This window comes from Haliaeetus leucocephalus, unplaced genomic scaffold (genome assembly GCF_000737465.1).
Source record: "Haliaeetus leucocephalus isolate CR32 unplaced genomic scaffold, Haliaeetus_leucocephalus-4.0 Scaffold174, whole genome shotgun sequence".
Lineage (NCBI taxonomy): Eukaryota > Metazoa > Chordata > Aves > Accipitriformes > Accipitridae > Haliaeetus > Haliaeetus leucocephalus.
Genome location: NW_010972610.1, coordinates 1173958 through 1193642, shown reverse-complemented (window position 1 = coordinate 1193642; position 19685 = coordinate 1173958). Strand labels below are relative to the sequence as shown.

Here is a 19685-nt window from a genome sequence, read left to right as displayed (position 1 = left end):
GTGCTGGTGCATCGATCTACCATGAAAGGGTTTGAAACTATTCTTTCTCCTGGCTATTGGCTGAATCTGGGGGGGGGGGGAGGAGGACCAAAAAAAATTACTTTCAGAGAACTTTTTCTAGCAAGCTAAAGTGTTTTTCAGTTTTGAGTCATCATTGGATCTCAATGTGTCAGGTGTCTCTTAAGTCATGCTCTCAAACTCAGAAGCCTTGAGAAAGTTGTGCTTGTGAGGCTCAGTAGTTTCTCAAAAGATCAAAGAAAAACTGCCTGCCTAAGTCCCCTGCTTATGTTACCAGTTGTGCCCCTCCGTATTCACCGGGAACTGCAGGACAGCAATGCTACATGCAACTTGGTTATTCTGTCCCACTGGCCTTGCTGAAAGACCTCAGCTCAAGCTAGTTACAAATACAGAATAAATTAGGCAATGCTAACAGTCAGTGTCAGTTTTGATTTTTGCTGCCTACCTCTGCTAATTCCTGTTCCTTTTACCACCCAATGTTACCTGGAATACCTTGCTCTAGAGTCTTCCCATCTAGTTAACTGAATTTTTAAATTAGACACCTCTTTAATCTGTGGTCCTTCTGTGGCCCATGGTTTCAGTCACCCTCTGGAGATGCCTGTCTCTTTCCACAGACAAAGTTAACAAAAGACAGCACAACTCAGAGTAGCTTCTGTGATGATTTAAACATGAGATCAAAGACTCTGATGATGTTGTCAAAAGTGGTAGTGTTAATTCCAGTTAATAGTCACTGCTGTGCTGTGACACTAAGCCAGGAGATTGTAGCCCGTGGCAAGCAAAAGACCTTCCTGTCAAAACATCCTGCTGCTCTCCAGTGCTACACAATGATATGCCAACTATGGGCTTGTCTGTTCACCACAGCTTTCAATACCCTCACTGGGTTTGCTTCTGGGAACGAGCAGCAGAACTTCACATGAGGTCGAGGACTCTGTGTAGTAGCCCTTTCTGTTCCCCAGCCCTCTGCGTGGGCTTGTCCGTTCCCATCCCTTCAAATCTCAATCTTCAGAGATGCTTAGGTGTTTCAATGGGGAAAAGACTGAGTTCTGCTAAAGCAGCTATATCATTCATGGAAGTTCAGTTTTAGAAGGAGCAAGGTAAACATGAAGAAAGAGGAGTTTAAGGGTATTTCTTGCGCCAACATGGCTTAAGCATTGGCCTTTCAGAAAGCTTCTGTCCAGCTCTACTCAACTTGTTCCACCCCACAGCAATTCAGTCTGGGATCCCCCACACAGCACTGACTCCAGAAGCATTTGGGGATTTCACCTGAGATGTAAGTATGCCCAGAATATCTGCCTGAACAGCACAGTACAGCCTCTGCAGTGAAGTCTGTCCCACCAGAGTCCAGATCCCCCTCATCAGATCTTTGTCAGGAGGTGACCTGCCTGAATGACACCTGAGATCACCCTGATGCCTACACCCCTTCTTCTGTGAAGGCTACCACATCAGGCTGTCAGCCCTCAGAATCAGTCCTTGTCCTTCCGAAATATTTTTCTGTCGAGTGAAAATTAGCTCAATAAGTGTTTTAAGGTTGATTCTTGGGTGACAAACTCAGAGGTAGAATTCTGCTACAACAACCTTCAAAGCTAGTTGAGCAGAATCACAAACTTTGTTACTTACTTTCTGCCTATAGCCTGTGGAAACACAACATGATGGCAATAGCACTGACTTTGCCCACACCTTTTCACTTGTTTAGTCACGTCCAAATGGACAACTGAGACAGCCAGTGCAGGTGGAAGGGCTGGCAGGAGGGTAATTGCATCATGAGGAAACCAATTTTTATCAAGAAGCAGTGAAAGCAGGACTCACCTCAACAAAGGAACGAAAATACGGCAGGGTTTTTTTGCAACAAGATCTTTGAACATCATAAAGTTTTCCATGGGCTCCTCCAAATGTTGTAAAACATATGATGTTCTTCTTTGATGGCGAATTACATAATGTGCCATTTACTAAATGAATGTGTTTTCCGAATTCCAGATGTTGGCAGAAGCATGCCGTGGTCTAAGTGGACAGGTTGAATTTGGTAAAAGATATGATGGAAGTTAATCCAAATGCACTTCTCAGGCATTTTGCGGTTCTACTTGCAGATTTCTGTTTCCGTTTGGGCTTTCCTATTAGAAACACTCCATGGCAGCAGGGGACTGTGATGAAATCCTTATTCTTTCACTCTTTGCAGAGATGCCTGATGTTAATTACTCAGGAAAAGATTGTATTTCAGTTGCAGCATAGGGATTATGAAGCCTTTCTGGGAATCTGAAAATACTGTGTTTGAAAAGTAGTAAATATTGCTAAATAAAACAATATAAATGAAAAAGTTTACCCCAGATCTTGTTACAGTTTGAAAGAAGACTAATACATTGCTATTCTTGGAGGACCAGAAGTGGCCTGGGTTAGCGTGTCCGTAGAAGTACAAACAGACAAACTTCAGACAATTGTCTCCATTATCGATTGTCTTTCTGATATGCTTCTGATTCCTCTGTATTTAGTGTATGTTTAACAGATTCTGGAGTCTGTCAGGCATTAAAAAAAAAAAAATCACTTAATTGGTAGCTAGTCTTAGAGATTCATAGGAAGCATGTTTTTGTCATGAACAGTGTCTTGGCCACCATACAAAGGGTTTGCTGGGTACCTCAAGAGATAAAGCAGGGCCCGTGACATCTTGCAGCTTTGGCTGTAACATGGATGGTTCGTGTTGCTGAGACTCAGAGGGAGGTCTGTAAACACACACATGCACCCCATTGTGGCAAGTGGGTGTATATGGTATTGTTTGTCAGATGTTTTTTCAAGCCTATCTCTGTAGGGAGCCCAAGCAGTAAAATAAATTTTAATCCTGATGGGTATTACTCATTTTTATTGTTGTTGTTATCGAGCGTAGTAATTCACATGGTAGTAGTGCTGTGTGTCTGAGTCACAGCCATTGTGCTAGGTTCTGCATAAACATCACCAAAAATTTATTCATTACTGTGAGTGTAGAACAGGATGAGTGCAGGCTGGAAGGGGATGTTTTCCCTTGGGAGATGGTATGATTGGCATATGTTTTGGTGTTCTACCTTTTCCCTTCAACAAAGGGAATGGAGTTTTCTGTTTGAACCCTCTGATTCTGAGGGTTTTTTCAGCCTTTCAGTTCTGAAACCCAACTGGCAAATCCAGCAATTCTGTGAGTAGTCCTAAAACGTGCAGATGGTGTGTGTCACCAGCAAAGCAGCGTTTGCCACTGAGTATTAGTGTCAGCAGGCCAGAATCTGCCATTCGTTGGCTTTCAGTCCCTCAGATAAATCAGAGTTGTGGCTTATGCTGCATTGTCCAGAAATCCTTGTGGATGCCTTATGTGTGAAGGATCCATGGCAGATGATCAATAAAATGAGCTCATGTGGTCTGAACTTCTCCCTCTCACTGTCTCTCTTTCTCATATACATGATACATGCTTGCAGCAAGCTGGATTATGGTATTTCTAAAGGATTTATGGCTGTAGAAAAGAATTATTTACCTGCAGCTTGAAAAAGGCTAACATATGTATATATATTTTTTAACAAATGTCCCATCTGGAGGACAGCAAATTTCATTAAACTGACTTATTTTTGTTCATGCATTGCCAATAGAATGAGACAAAGGTCAGCTGGTTTGTTGCAAGTCAAGGATTAATTAAAAATTCCTGTGCTAAGTGTTCTCTTCTCAGTTCTAGTCTAGCTGTAGTGCACAATTGCTCAAACCTTCTTCTCTGTAATTGCAGGGATCCAGCTGAGCTCTTTGTTGTAATTCTTGTGTTTCATGTGTGCTTGATTTTATTCTGTGTGTGTGTGTAACTGCATCCTTTGCTTATCCTTCATTTGGTTGCTTTCTGCACTTCACACTGCTAAGAGCTGGATGTGATTTCAAATGCTGGAGCTGGAGCTAGTCTTTAATTTCTGCAGCTGTGTTACAGTCTTTCTGAATTAGCAGAATTATTGTTTAAGGACAGCAGACAAGCAAAGCCCAAAAGCTTCCCTGGAGCCTCTCAAAATAATTGCTGAGACTTGAAATATGGAAAAAAATCTGTTGAAAAGACTGTCTGAAACTTAAGGAGACTGAAGATAAAAACAGAGCTTGTACAGTAACTGTGCATGCCTCTTAGCTTCTCAGTGAAAGGTAATCAAAGGCTGTGCCAAATTAATCAAATCATATTATGTGGGGAAACTAAACACAGGGGTTTGGGCAGTAACTTCATAGGGAAGCCTAGAGCCTAAGGAGGAGGGTAGCTGAACGCTGGGCAGTCACAGTTGAAGGGCAGCTGTTGTTGTCCCAGCAGCACTGGGCAGACCTGTTGAACCTGTAACAAGGCACGCGTGAGTCTTGATGTTTTGAAGAAAATCGAGCAGAATCCAGAGATTGCTGCCAAAAAACAACCATTTTGGGGGTGGGCATGAGCCAGACTGTGGAAGGAAAGGAGAATGTGCATCCTGGACTAGGAGTAGGTGGTGTAGCTCTTGGAAAACAGCCAGCAGCACTGGGGAAAGAAGCCTGCTAAAAGTGATTTTTACCACCCAGTTCCACTAAACCACCTTTGTGTTTCCAGCTCAGCTCTCGCAGAACCTGCCTTGAAAGTCTTCTCTTACAAAATGTGTGTCGGGCATCTGTAAGTGCTGCCATGTGTTGAGTACTGAGCATAGAGTAAGGTCAAGCATATTTTAAAGTGTGGAAAGAAGGAATGGGAACAATGCATGTGTTTTGCATCTAAGCCTAAAGGAGATGGCCTTTGGAATCCACACATAGTTTGTTGTGATGTAGGTTGTCAGATCCATTCCTGCTGCAGACAATTCAATGACATCGAGCCAGGGGTGTATTTGGTTCAGTGTTTGTTTTCTGGTTTTCATTGTTGGAGGGAAGAAGGAAAAAGATGTAGCACTGACAAAGAAACACATCAGCTCAAGGAAATCTCGCCTGAATTGTTTTGGGGAGGAACAAAAATAGCTTTTGCTTGGCTAGTGCAAAAAACTTGTTTTTCAATTATAGCATTTCCATTACTGATGCTTTAGTGCCTCTGTCGTGATCTGGCATCATCCTGTACAAAGATCCTGGTTTTGAAAATATCTCAAAAAGCCACAGTCTCATCTCTCAGTTGTAAAGATTTCTGCAGTACAGTTCTGGTATTTAGCTGTGCAACTCTGGCTAATAGTGACAGCAGAATGAATTGCTTATTTTACGTACTGTTTCTGTAAGCTCACCTTTGCGAGGGGTGAACTGTGAATTATCAATGATTCAGTCCTGGATTTCTTCCTAAATTTGTTTCTAAACAGTCCTCTGACCACACAAAAGCTTATTAGAGGTTTATGGGTCAAATATACTTCTCTTTTAAAGAACTCTTAAGTCCATTAGAGTTCTGTTAGGACTGTATATAATCTAGTCTTTATTATCTTCTATTTCTTTCCATTCTTACCTAGTTTTTGAATTTTCAGTATTCTTAGACTAGCAAGAATAGTGCTGAAGAGACTTAGTATCTTTTAGGTTTGAGTAAACTTTTACTTTTTCAGTAGAATATTTAATTCTACAGAACTATGAGCATGTCTTCAGGAAGGTGTTTTATCTGCAGACAACATCTGTCTGATCTGTACAAAAAGTATTTTCTAATTCTTTTGCATGTTTTCCTACATATCACTGTATCACTTTTGCATAAGTATTATACATCCTAAAGAAAAAAACTGCTGAATTCTTAGAAATGCTGAACATTGTGCCTTTTTTTTAATTTAAATGGATTTTCATAATTCCTGAATTCCTGAAGGGTACATTATGAGAATTTCAAAACATGCCAGTTCTAAAGACAAAACTTTAACATCCCATGAGCAAAAGAAGAGGTGACAACAAAGCTTTAACAGAAAGAAAATGAGTCCTTTTACTATAGCAAAATACTTTTCCTCACCTGCCTGCTTCCTCACTTCCCACTGCAATTTTTTTTTTTTCAAATGAATAGCCCAATTCTTCTCTATATTGTCTTTTTCTGTGCTACAGGATACCACATTCAAACCTAAAAGGCTGACTACTGCTTTTAAGCAAGACAAAATGAAACGCTTTTATTCCAAACAGTGTTGTATTTCCAAAATAGCAAAAGCAGTCTTTTCACAGTCAAAGAATTATTTTGGTGGAAAGTCTAATTCTTCTGTCAGTTTCAAATAAAAACAATAGCTTTTTCAACAGACCAAACCTATTCTTTTGCAGAAATATTCTAATAAAGAAACAAACACATGCATATCAAAACACTTCAAAACTGAGATCCTAAATTAGTAATTTTTGGACTGAAATCTATCCTTCTGATCTCTGTGGGTGAGCTATAAACTAAGACATTTTCTTTGTGTAAGCAGACAAAGGTGTATCCCCAAGAATGGTTTGGAAAAGGGGCACTTTTTAAAGGAAGTGGTTCCTGCTTGCATGGAGAGTTAAGACCTATGACGGTACAAGGTCAGCCCAAAAGTCCAGCCTGCCTCTTAGTCAGTCTGGGACAAGAAGGGTGAGTCCAAAGGGATAGAAAGGAGTGCACATGCCCTGCTGTGAAGTCCCAGAAGGTCATCTTGGGCTGATGGTATGGCTAAAAGAAAATAAAAACCTGGAGTGTGAAAAGCACAAAAGGAACAAGCCCCTAGGGCTGCAAAAGCAACCAAGAAGGCTAAGTACCCAACTGAGAAAGCCTCTTTTTCTACTGAAAAAGCTCCTGCAAAGGCGCAGCACCTGAGCAGCAGATTGTGATTTCTGAGTTGGTGGAAGGTGTTAATTTGCCAGACCCTTGACTTTGTTGAGTATGCTGCTGCTGACTTTCAGAAGGAAATAATGGTCAACAGCAGATTCCTGAGGAGAGGTGTAAGAACAGGGCTGGAAAATAGGGACATTTCCTTGACATGCTATCTGTTTCTGAGCCGTAGGTGGTACTTTTCTATTTTAAAATGTGGGACATTCCCTACATGGATTTATCTAGCCATTTCTGGTACCTCTCTAAAACATTTCCTATTTGCAGTTTTCAGTGGCAAATGCTCCTTCAGCAAATGTCTTGGGTGAAAAAATCTTTTGTTGCCTGCCAGCTTCTTTGAAGCTCCCTACCTCTTGTGCTAGGGCAGATAGCAAACTGGAGAATTTCTCTGTGCTACTTGCTGCTTCCCCATGTTGTCTCTTTTCCAGCCTTTTCAGGTTCTCACTATACAGGGCCTTGCTCTGGACAGTGTTGAACTTGCTAATTTCCCACAAGCTTCAGGAGGACCTTAAAGTATTCAGTTCCGTAGAGAAGGTAGTTGGCATTTCATCTAATCAAGCCCTAGCGAGGGGGGCCTTGGCATTAGCAGAGATTTTATGCTGAGTAAACTCTGAGTAAACTAAGTTCTTGGTTTTGTACCAAATTTGATTTTGTTCTTACTGAGTATACATCCTGCCCAGTTTTGAGCTGAAACTTGACTGTGAGTAGATTGAGGAGTATTTGTTTGTCTTGCAGGCTTTTGTTCTTATTGGCGTTTTTTTGCACAACTTGAATTTCAAAGTATAGGTCATCTCTCTGCACCTCTGAGAGGGTTGTTAATTTTCTGCCTGCAAGCTGTAGGATTACACACGTGCAGGTAATTTTGATGGTACATCAGTGTGTGCACTGTACCTCTCATATCAGCAGATATGGTTTTCAGTCAGAATTCAACCTTCAAGGGGGGATTTAAATCAAGTTCAGAGCTAACTTAAGTGCTTTATGCTTTTGAACTGACCTGAACCCAATGCTGAATCTGATCAGCCTTCAGCTTTGGTATGCATGGGAGCTGGGACTTGTACTAGATTTGTACAAACATTTATGGTGGTGTGCCAGATGCAGTCATAAAGTCACTTCATTCTCCTTTCTCAGGCGGACAGAAATAACAGGGAAGGTCAAATGAGTGGCATGTGATTTGCCTCAGGCCAGTAGAAATTTAGCACTCCTGTTGTGATTGCCAGTTATCATCGTGCTCATTCCCAGACTGCCATGTGCTAAGCATCAGCTGTGTACTAGAGACTACACTTTGTCCTCCAAGTTCTGGGACTCAATTTGAACCTTGTTCTTACAGTTTAATTTCATTTCTTCTCCCCTCTCCCTCTGCATCCCATTTCTTACTCTCAATCCTTTCTCAACACAGCCACTAGTTGTGATGCAAAGTAACCTTTTTGGTGTAGTGTGTCACTTGCTTGTCACTGATATCTTAAAGTGCCACAGCTGCCCTCAACTGGGGACTGAATTTTCCCGTTTTGTAAGGTATTTGGTTTTGATAAGCTCCCTCCCCCTTCATTCCTCCCCAGTGAGAGCACAGCAAGCTGCAGCTTGAGCATGGCTTGCAGCCTGGTTCAAAGCTGTGCAGAGCAAACGGAGCAGCTGCTTTCTCATACCACCCACGGAAACAAGGGCAGTGTGTTTCAAGCTGCAGTTCTTGGGCAGAAGCCATGATTCCTGCTGTAGGAACTGAGCTGAAACTCCATGTCACAGTGCTGCTTTGAGGTTATTCTTTGGTATGGGGAAGTCACTTTTTATAAAGGCATTGGAAGCATAAATGGTAAGTGAAGAAGTGACTGAGGCCATCAGCATGGACTGCCTTTTAGGTCACCTTGATGTGATACTTTCCTGAGTGGTGGCATGACCTTTCCTAGGCATGCTGAAATTCATTCAGAAGTCCCATCTGTGCTGTGCAGCCCGAGGCTTCATGAATTTGGAGGAAAGAGAGGCAGAAGCCTTCTCCCCCAACACACCTATGATCACAGCTGCAGACCTAAAATACGCTGTCTGCTCTCAACATTTCTGCTTGCTTTTGGGCTAGACAGAATGAAGCTAGGAAAAGAGTGTCAGCAGGTGGGTCAGCATAGGCCAGACTGATGTTGCTTTTCCTCACAGACTTCTGTTTCTTCAAGCAAAATAGTTTCTGTGGAGTGGAAGAAGTTGGGCTGTGACCTTGCCTTGCTCTGCTCTTGAGGAGAGTAAAGCTCCTGCCAGGCTTTCATCCACTGGAAAATGGGATAATTGTGCTTTCTTCCATCTATCTGCACACGCTGTGGCAGCTGTCATCATTTGTATCTCTGCTTTTCTGGCTGTTGACTGGGGTTCCTGTGGGTCACAGTAATACAAACAATACTTGTCAATAGAAACAATGCCACTTGTCATTTGATCAAATATTTGCATTTAGTTATTCTGTAATAAAGTTTGAGCTCTGCAGTATTAACATTGTCGTGTTCACTAGCTTGAAATTAGTTTTAGAATGTAAGTGAGCAGGAAGCCAAAACAGCCATGGTACTTTCTGTCTCCAGGAGCAGAGATCGTGTCTGCTCTGTGGATCCTCTTGGTTGGGTTTTTATTGCTAATAGAAAGCACAGTTTAGGCCAGGAACCTATTAGCAATCTGGTGTTTAAATCTTTACTCTTCAGTGTTACATAGGCTTTAAATCATCAAACTTGATCTCCTTTGCAAACTGTAAAGGTTTACTGGCTTCCAAATCAAAGCTTCACAACTTCTCATCCTGCTATCGAAAGTCTGAGAGAGGATTTCAAATGCTGAGTAGTACAAACCATTTTTATAGTGTTTATTTTCATTTTCATGAGAGACTGATCTGATATTAATGAGATGAAAAAGCCCCTATCTGTACAATGTAAGCCCCCTGGATACAGTGCTTTCTGAACAAGTTTAATTAGAAGGATATGAATTAGATGTTCGAAGAGTATTTTCCAGGAATAAAACAGCTGTTGCTCTTTCCTACTTTTCCAACTACAGGTAATTTTTGGAAGAATTGGGCAAACTTTTTGCTTTGTCTCAGAACAATGACACTTGCCAAGTTGTTTTTGGATCCCGAATGAAGTAAAAACTTGCTAGTCTCACCCTCTCACAACTATAGTCAAAGTAAGCCTCTTGCACCTGGAGAAACAGCTCTTTCCACCCACACCCCCCATCCCCCCTGCATTAGTTGCCATTAAAACTTCCAGTACAAAAACAGGGGAGGAGGGGAAGGGAGAAAGCATAGATAAGAAGAAGAGTCAAAGACTCAGAAAAATGCTGTGTTAATGTTCACCAAAGAGTGTCCTTCCGGCTGGATAGCAAAGCTTATTGATTTTCAATTTAGATTTAACTTGCTATTAGATTCACCCTGAGGTAGAGCTTGAGGCTATATTGACTACTTGCTTGATGGAGTGCCCCATGTGACCTAGCTGACTTTTGCTGGAAGAAAATCTTCTGGGTGTTCTTTATCCTCAGGAGCGATGTAACTTGCTGTGTGGATGGGCTCAGGGCACGGACTAGGCACCATCCACTCAGCCTGTCCTGGTGGGGTGTCACCTCACTGGCTTTGGGCCCACTAGGCAGCCCAAAGGACTGCAATGTTGTCTTCTCCAAAGACACAATGGACTTGTCAGCGATTGAGCGACAAGGAAATGTTGATGAAAGGTGCCCCGGATTTCAGGAGTGCCTTGGGCTTCAGAGAGCCCTTGTGAGTCTGTCGCTCAGCTGCAATGTGGAAATCAGGCTGGTAAGTAGAATGAACTCAAACTGGGTTTGAGTTAATGAATTAAGAGTCAGCTGTGCCATGCAGTCAGTCTCCCTGCTGGATGCTCAGCCTGTGGCAAACACAGGCTTGTTTCAGCCTAATATAAGCAGAACTGGAAGTTGTGTAAGATTTATTAAATGCCATCTTTGCTGTATTTTAAGACCATAAATATGGCTAGTTATTAAATCTACTCTAATGGACAATAATTTTTTACGCTGTTGGAATTTAATGGTGTGTCTGAGGTTTAGATGCAGCAAGGGAGGATGGTTCTGGCTTAAGCAGATCAAATCGGACATACTTCAAAAAGTAGAAAATGAGAATGCAGAAGGAAGCTGAAAGGTGCGCTGAGAACTGGACAACGTGAAGTGACTGCTGCTGGGCACTGTGATACAGTTAAAGATGTAGAAGCTGTGGGAACACAGCTTCACGTTCCTCATGAACTGCTGGAGGTTTCAAAGCAGAAGCCTGTACAGAGACTAAGGATGCTCTAAGCAGTTTCACTGCCACACAGTTACCATCTTTCATTTGTGTATCTTCTATCATAAGAAAAGAAGTGAGATGAGATATTTCTGTGATGCAAGTACAGCCACAGCCAACAGGGCACCCACAAGTGTATGTATGAATAAGATACCTGGACTGTTACTTCTAAGGATAATCAGAAAATAGGCAGAAGAAGTAATAAATGTTTTTAGGATGGACAGTAAAGATTGATAGTGGATGATGCTGTGACGAACTACGAACAAAGGCGTCCTTTAAAATTATGTGTTCCAAGTTGTATTTTTTTCATGTGAGCATGCTCAAATCCCCACAGCAGATTAATTTCACAGAGAATTTCCTTGCATATAAATGAATGTAGCTGGGGTACTTCAGACTCTGTAAGAGTTGCAGAGCTCACGATGAGTTGGAGGTGCAGAGAAATTATTCCTGGCTATCAGTATTACTTAATGAACTGTTTCTGCGGCACAGCAGAGGAGCAAATGAACACAGGATTTGGACAGTTTGCTTCTCTTACCCATTTTTATAAAGGGTGGATTTTTAATGCCTTAGCTTCTCAAGATGTATCCTAGATAACCTTTGTCCTAGTCCCCATCTCCACTGAACTGTGGGAAGAGGAATGAATCTGTCCTGCTCAAGTGCTGTGAAAAGAAGAAATGAAGTTGAGTGTCGTCACCAGCAAGCCGATTCCATAACCCAGAGTAAAGATTCTCTGCCAAGTCTCTCAGCTGAGTGATCGTGTATTTTAAGTAGTTGTATAGTAGCTGATCAACATGACCATAGAAACTTACTTTTCTCCTTTGCTGAGGGTATGTCCCCAGCCAGAAAGACCCTTGTCTCTGAAGTATCCAGGACTGATGTCTGACCATCAAGAACCTGAGAACTGGAGGATCTCAGACACTTCTTCCTCCTCTGATACCTTATTTTCTTCCACCAAAGTCCACCTTGCTGTAAATGTGGCTTTGCACTTATATTTTCTTTTCTCTCCTTTGTTTGAACTTTCTGAGCCCACAGCGTGCAGGGCCTAAGTCTGCACGTTTTTGACACTTCTGGCCAGTTTTCTGGCAGTGTCTAAAATACACAAGGTAGCAAGTGATACAAAAGAATATAAGATTTGTGATATGGTAGTATCCTGTTCTTTTACTTATCTTGTTGTCTTAAAAATAAGCTATTTTAATTTTGGACTAAAGCTATGTTAAACTAAGGCAGTGTTCAGTGTCGTAGCACCAAACGGATTTTCACCAAGTCCTGCTGAAAGCACTGGTTATTTTCTGTAGAACTCTGTAAGAGCTAGAGTGTTGTCCTTTTCTGTGGGCAATGTTCATAAAAGTCTTTGTCAAATTTCTCAGAACCTAAAAAAATGATCAGCCTCCTCTTTCTGCCTGAGCAACCACATGGCAGGTCCATTTCTTTAGGTCTAGCTGAGGATGTAGGTGAAAATCTCATCTGGACGCTCATGTCGCTGGGTTTGCGTTCTGGCTCAGGTAGGAACAGACAACGTCTCAAAGAGAAAGATCCTTGGGAAAAAAAATTACATACAGAAAGCAATTAAGTCATAAGTTGAAAAAAGAAAATAAACTTAGCATGTCTAATGTTTACAGATAATTTACTTCGCTGGTTCAGTTCTGATTATTTGCAGCTGAAGAGCACTGGTAATGGATGTTTCCTATGGAACAATTTTTTCTTTAATTAGCAAATTCTTTTACTCAAACTGAACTTCTCTTACCATGCGTTACAGTTGTAATAAGCAGCTGGAGCAAAGTACTTAAAGGTAAAACCAGCATCTTGTCTTCTTACTTTTGTTTCACATTGCTTCTAAAAACTCGCCATGTTTTCAGAGTCTGTTGCTGCCTTTTTGTCAGAAATACTGCTGTCTGCTTTCAGTAAGTTACACACTGTTCTCACTACAGATGTTATTTTTTGGCATTATTGTCAAGATACTCAGTTATATAGCTTTAGACTGCAAATTGTTGGTTTTTTCCCTCCCTTTTTCTCCTGACATACACCCACTAATTCCAGCCCCTCCTGTCTGGGATAACAGTGCGATTGCAAAACCTTAGCCAAGGCTAAAGCTGCTCTTTTCCCTTCCCACAGGACTTGGCTTCAGCTTTCCACGTGGAAGTGATTGAAAAAATTCTGCCAGAAAGTAGAATTTGACAAAACCCCTGAACTTTTGACCAAAAGAAATATATGGAAAATATCCGCTTTCCACTGGAAAACGGAGATTGCTACTGAAAATCAAAAAAGTTGGTTGAAAACTTTGAGTCAGAAGTGTCCCAGGATCACCATGTCCTCCTGGCGAGCAACATGCAGTGTGGGAGATGCAACGTGTCCAGGGAGCTGTTTGTGTCAAAATAATGAGGCACTTGAACTAAAAATCCTATTAAGCAATGAAGCAGCACTTCCAGATACACTCTGGGAAACGTTTTCAGCCAAAATATGTCAGAATTTGGGGGTGAAGGAGGAGATTTGAAGGAGGAGAGAACAACAATTTAGAGAAAAATTCTGTGGTAGATTTTTAGATTTTCCCATATAGGCATTAAGGGAGACAAACACACATATATCCACCCTACCTGCCATGTGACACTGCCCCATCCCCCCCTTTCTGGCCATTTGTATTACTATTTTACATGGTAGCGTTTCATGAAGAAGTTTAAATGAGGGAATCTTGTCTGCAGTCATTTTTTCTGTGGTGAAAACTAAACACTGTAACAAGCGTAAATAAGGCTGGCTTATTTCTGATGAGGCGCTCCTTTGTGTATTCTGAGGCCATGTGAATATCACTTAAAAGCGGATGATGCTACAAACTGCTAAAAAAAAAGCATATATTGTATGTATACATAGCTTGAAAACTGATGGACTTTAAATGAAAAATTTTTGTTATTTGTGAATCAGAGAAGACCAGCTATAACGAGCAAAACTAAAGAAGTGCTTAATCAGAAAAGGGAATTGTGCTGGTTCTGAGTGCTTTGAAGTAAGTTTAATGTGAAGATTGGTGGTGTTTTCTTCCAGTTGGTCTCAGCATTTCATTTCCTGGTGTATAGCCTGTGCAGGATGAAAGAGCAAGTGCAAAGCCTAAGTTCAGTAAGTGCTGAAGTCTCTGGAAGCTGTTGGAAAGCATATCTACATTCTGGAAGCAGACTTCTACAGTCACTTCATCCCAAGCAGCACTGGCGGGCATGGTGTATTTGTCACTCTGATTTCCTTAATTGGCTTCACACATAAATTTACTATCAGTAGGTTAGCATTTGAAATATATTTCTTTTTTTACAGTAATGGACTACTTCTGAAAGAACCACACTTCTCATGGTTAAACCCATTATTTTATTCACTATTGCTAATGTATAGGGTCTTTATACTTCCAACTGATTGATTGTGTAATGGATGGATTTTTTTGTAATTTATAACTTATAGTGTAGCTTGCGTGTGCTTGTCTTTATGATTCTGGACAGGAATGAAAATCATGGTTTCTACCTGACATCCAATCAGTAAAAAATAAAATAGTTTCAGGATAAACAAAGCAAGGATAAAGGATTTTGGTTTAGAAGATATACAAATGCCTTACTTCTCTTCCAGTTACTTCTGGGAATAGCCACGAGAAGAACTTTTCTCCTGGAGGATATCAGCTCCTCTTCTTGTTGTAGTCCAAAAATCAAACTGGGAGATGTTTTTAGACATTCAAAAAAATATAGGATACTAGAATTAGGGGAAAGTTTTGAGGCAGGTTCTAGAACTGGTCTTTCTCATGAGCTAAACGTGTCTTCTCATCTCTGATAAGTTTAGGCACACAGTGCAGCCATTGCAGATAATAAAAATGGAGCATGTCATAATGTTTTACACAATTTTAGAGGATATGGAGAAATGCACATTTTTGATATCACTCTTCAGTTTCTTTTGCAGTCATGAGTGTAATACCTTTGTGCAGAAAGGTCTACGGTTCCTGAGCCTCCCTAAATTTGCTTTGGCACGTGGTACTTCAGATAGCACAGGACACAAAACATTTCTGTACCACATTTACAAGGTGTATTTAAGACACCGGTCTCAAGAACCCTAATTTCCTCTTGGACTGGTGACTGGGAGTAGTAATACAGACCAGAGAGTCTATTCAGATCATTTTACTTTTTCTGTTGTCATCTTCTTTTCCAGCTTGCTTTCTCCACATGCTGTAGCACCATGAGAACCGCAGTTGCAAGATATGTTACGACAATGCATGCACTGATTACAGGCTAGAAATATGAATAGAGAATACCCATATGCTGAAACTGCCAGGGAAGAGGGGGTAATCAGGGACGTTTGGTAAAACACTGACTGACACCTTTGGAGAGAGATGATCTGGCCTGGCTACAATATCCTGCCTGTGTCCTGTAACAGGGAACACATCGAGGCAGCTCTCTTTACTGGGGAGAGTGCAGATAGCACTAAAATGCCATGTAGGATGTAATGGCATTTCTCTTATTTTGTATTGTAGTGATGATGGTTTCATCCGAATTTCAAACTCTTTCAGAAAATCCCAGAGCACAAAGTTCAAGTGAAAGGAAAGATTGCTTATAAATATCTTGCTTTATTGGGGAATTTGTTACAGACAGAGCAGGCAGTTTTGTTTAAATAAATTCTATTGCTACTAGAATTTAGGATCCATGAGGCCTTTTGGAGCAAATAATTTTTTTGTTGGAGTGTCTCCTTGGTAAAATAGGCCCTCAGACTTCTTCATCCTCTACAGTGACCTTAGTTTGGATATTGAGTGGGGAGCAGCCTTTTATTTTCCCACGATTCAGCAATCCGTAGCCAACAAATATGAAAGTTCTGGCTGTTATCAACCTCTTTTAAAGAACAAATGTCAAAGCTATCGTGTAGAAGTTACACACACTTGAAGTAGCTTTCTTCAGGGGAGATCTGACACACAGACATTGCCTCTTCCAGAAATTAAGGGACTTTAAAAATTTCCACTTTTTCTGCATGAAGTGCAGGAGGGTTCTCTTGGACCTTGCCTCATGTAACAAGAGGAGACAAACAGGAAGGTAGTGATTACAACATAGAGAAGGACAGTGCTGCTAACTGTGTTTCTGTCCATATTCAGTTATCTATCAATGTAAAGAAGGAAGCACATGCAGTAGACGTGAGTCAGGTAGCCACACATACTCCTGGAAAGTGCTACAATGACAGTGACAAGAACAGTATATGAACTAGTGCAGACAAGCAGTTACTGCAGAGGATGGGAGGAACAAGTCTTAGTTTCATCCCAGATTGAGAGGAAGACTGGCAGAATTTCTGCTGCAGGTGGGTGGGATGTACAGTTGTACTGCTGAACTTAACAAATGTCCACAGAATGCCAGCGGGTTGGGGGTGTTGTGGCTCATTTGGAACAGGGATGGCTTGGGATAGAGTTGTTACAGCAAAAAGCTGTAAGACTGTGAAAACAGATATTCCACACTGAAAAATGATGTTACCAAAACAATAATAATTAAAAAAAAATGGGAATGTCTGAAGCCAGGTTCTGCAGGAGCAGCTGTTTGCTGGCTTATTGAACAATCTTTACTGCCATCTGTGTGTGTGCGTCTGCAGTATGAAAAATGATGAATTTTTGTTTTTTCTCCTGCTCCACACAGCTTGAATGAAGAGCTGAATTTTAACATACAAGCATTGCTGGGGGAGCTTGGGAAATGAGGTTGCTACTAATATACTTCATTTTTTATATGATTGCCTCGCCTTTCTTCTTACAGATGCAACTTTGACACAATAGTCCAGTGACTAATCAGCCTGCCCTATAAAATCAGGGTCTGCAGTGAAGATGGTTAGTTCTTCCTGGTTCCAACTGGGTTAAAAAATACAACAGGAGAAAAAAGGTCAAATAATCTAGACTTTCAGAATATCCAGGAAGGATTGAATCCTGTGGAATGAAAAGGAATGGGCAAAGGTTTGTGACAGTGCTTTGATTCCTTGAGCAGCAGGAGGAAAGCCACATGTACTGATCTCCTGGTCTAGCCTCTGTGTGGGCGTTCTTGTTCTATAGACATCTTGACATCTTTATCCAATCTGAACATGGAATTTATTGCTTTTGTAGTGTGTCTCAGCTCCTATGTCAAAAGCAGCCTTGATTTATAATTGAAAAAGAAGCCTGAGCTTTTTTGAATTTCATGTTTAAGAATCAGAAGTCTTGATTTCTTTTTCTTAAACATGAAACAAAAACCATACAGGCATTAACTGTAATCCCAGATGAGCAAACATATGTGACTTTGAGTCCTGAACCTGTGAAACTTTATGGGTGTAACCAAGGCTTCAAACCAAGGCCAACCTATGGCTTTTAAACTTTGACTCACACTGGAAAACTAGAAGGAAAGAGTTTCTCCTCTTAAGGACTGTTGGGCAAACTCTGTGAAATGACAGTCACAGTTATTTATTTGTACAAGTTTGCTGTGGGATGTATTGGGCCTCTGGCAATCAAAGTGGAGGCAGAAGGTATCTGGTAGAGGGGACTTTGAAGCACATCATGTGGAGATCTCACTGAGCTGCCTTTGGGCTCCTAGTACATAGAGCCCATGGTTACTTATGTTTAAGAATGCTTTTCCTCCATTAATATGATTTCCCTCTTGTCCTTACCCTCATACTGGCTTTCCTAACTGTCCAGGGAAAATGTAAGACCTGGGAGTGTTTCAAAAGGGTTTTTAGATTTGTGCGTCCTAAGTTTGAATACAGCAGCTGCAGGAACACAGTGTTGCTGCATTTTTTCCTGTTCTAGAACAAGTTAAGGAGGCTACACTGACCACAGCAAGAAAGTGAAGAGGAAACAAAGCCATAAGAGTGGGATACCTCAATCTCCTGTCACATCCCCAGTGTGGGCTGGGATGTCAGTAGATCTTTTGCTTTAGATTTAGTATTGTTGAAGTGGAAGGGCTATACAATGGTTCTGCAAAGTTAGCAATCCACGCAAAAATGCTGAGACACAAGGGACCAAGGCCATGTCCGGTTGCATGTGTCTCTTAGACCATGGCAGAGGGATGTGTAAACTAATCGTGTGTAGTCCAGATGGGTATCAAAGGCCCTGTAGCTCAGTCAAAGCTGGGAGGTTGATACAGAAGTTACAGCATGAGAAATGTTACAGCCTTTGTTAGGCAGGTCTATCGTATGATCACAATAGCTTGCTATAATTCATGAAAAGCTACTTATTTCTTCCATTGGAAGCGTGGAGGCCAGAGGGGTTTGTAGTCTGAGTCGAGAGTATACCACACAGTGCAGCCTATCTGATGGGTTGCATGATCTGACTATGGAATTGCAGCTAGGAGCAGAATTGTGCTTTGTACTTATGAAACAGCTTTTATTCAGGGCTTGTTCTCTGGGGAATGGATGCAAAACATCAGAAGAACAAGATGCGACTCTCCCTAGTGCATCATGTTTGACAAATTAACTTTTGACCTTTCAGTGGCTTTGTACAAATATGGGAGCCTCTGTCTCAGTATAAAGGATTTCAGGTTATTAGGAAGAAGAAATTTTTTCTATTCCCCTTTGGACTGTTATGCCTTTGTGAGGTACAAAGCAACCTTGATATATGCAGCAAAATAAATACTGAAAACCTGATGTTTTTGTATTTCTGCAGTGTAATGACTGGCTTATGAGAAAAGCTCAGGGATAGTAATATGAAAAGAGTCTTTTATTTTTGACTTCCAGTACTGGATAGGAGAGATTAACTCTTTTGTGCTTATTTTCAGACTGGATATTTCCATCTGCCCCATGGGGATTACTTCATTGAGCCCATTAAAAAGCATCCACAGAAGGAGGGAACACCCCATCCCCATATTATCTATGAGGCAAATATCCTTCAAAATGCTTTAAGGAGAAGACGGGCGATCCTGATGGAGAAAGAACAAGCATGTGGATTGAATGGTACAAATATTGCTGGATTTCTGCCTATTTACTTTCTGCACCTTTTTAAGCAGCTTTTATTTTCCAGTGGTGTGTGCCTTTCCTTCTGCCAGGCTTTCTTAAATCCTGTAAAAAGAGATTATATAAAATGAGAACATCTCAGTCAAAACGCCTCAGGAGCCACCCCTCTGGGTTCCTTCCTGAAAACTTAAATCTCCCTTATGACTGCTGGGATATGTTTTTCACACCATCGATCCTTTCTACCCCTCGCTTTTTTCTCCATCCAGAATTGTTCAGTGAGTTTGAGTTGAATTCTTGAGTAGTTCTGGGATGATGAGAATTGCAGTCATTATTATTTCTAATAAAATATTCATTCTCACTCCATGCAAATACTGTCCTCAACATAAAATACTCCCCCCTCTAATCCATGGTTTAAACTTAGGATTTCTAGAATCTCTGTGATAGTTACTAGAATATTTAAAGTCTTATTTGGTTGGTCTGAAAGTGGAGTGCAGGGCATCAACAGCGAAGTGTTTTTTGCAGAAGTCTAAGTAAAAATATTGGTGCACTAATACTCAGCATTGTGTCTTTTGGGAAAACAAACTAATACACTATCCTGGAAAGGAAGACTGTATCTAGAGGGTAGTTGGCATCTCGTAATTACAAAATTAGTTCCTTTATTAAGTAAAGTAATTCACTTGATTGACCTCATACCAAAAATTTACAGATCTTGCATTAGTTCTCTGATGTTGAGGCCTTCAAGCTGAGTCTGCACCAAACTTTAGAAAAGATACAGTATTGGTAGGGAGAATGAATAATAACCTAAAT

The 19685-nt window shown here is 41.0% G+C and overlaps 1 protein-coding gene across 1 annotated transcript in view; it reads left to right on the top strand.

Moving 5' to 3' along the window:
• ADAMTS12 (ADAM metallopeptidase with thrombospondin type 1 motif, 12) overlaps positions 1–19685 on the top strand; it is a 170744-nt gene that overhangs the window by 51022 nt on the left and 100037 nt on the right. Inside the window, exon 4 of the mRNA XM_010563992.1 lies at positions 18704–18878. Within this exon, the coding sequence (XP_010562294.1) occupies positions 18704–18878 (175 nt within the window). The remainder of the gene's footprint in view (positions 1–18703; positions 18879–19685) is intronic.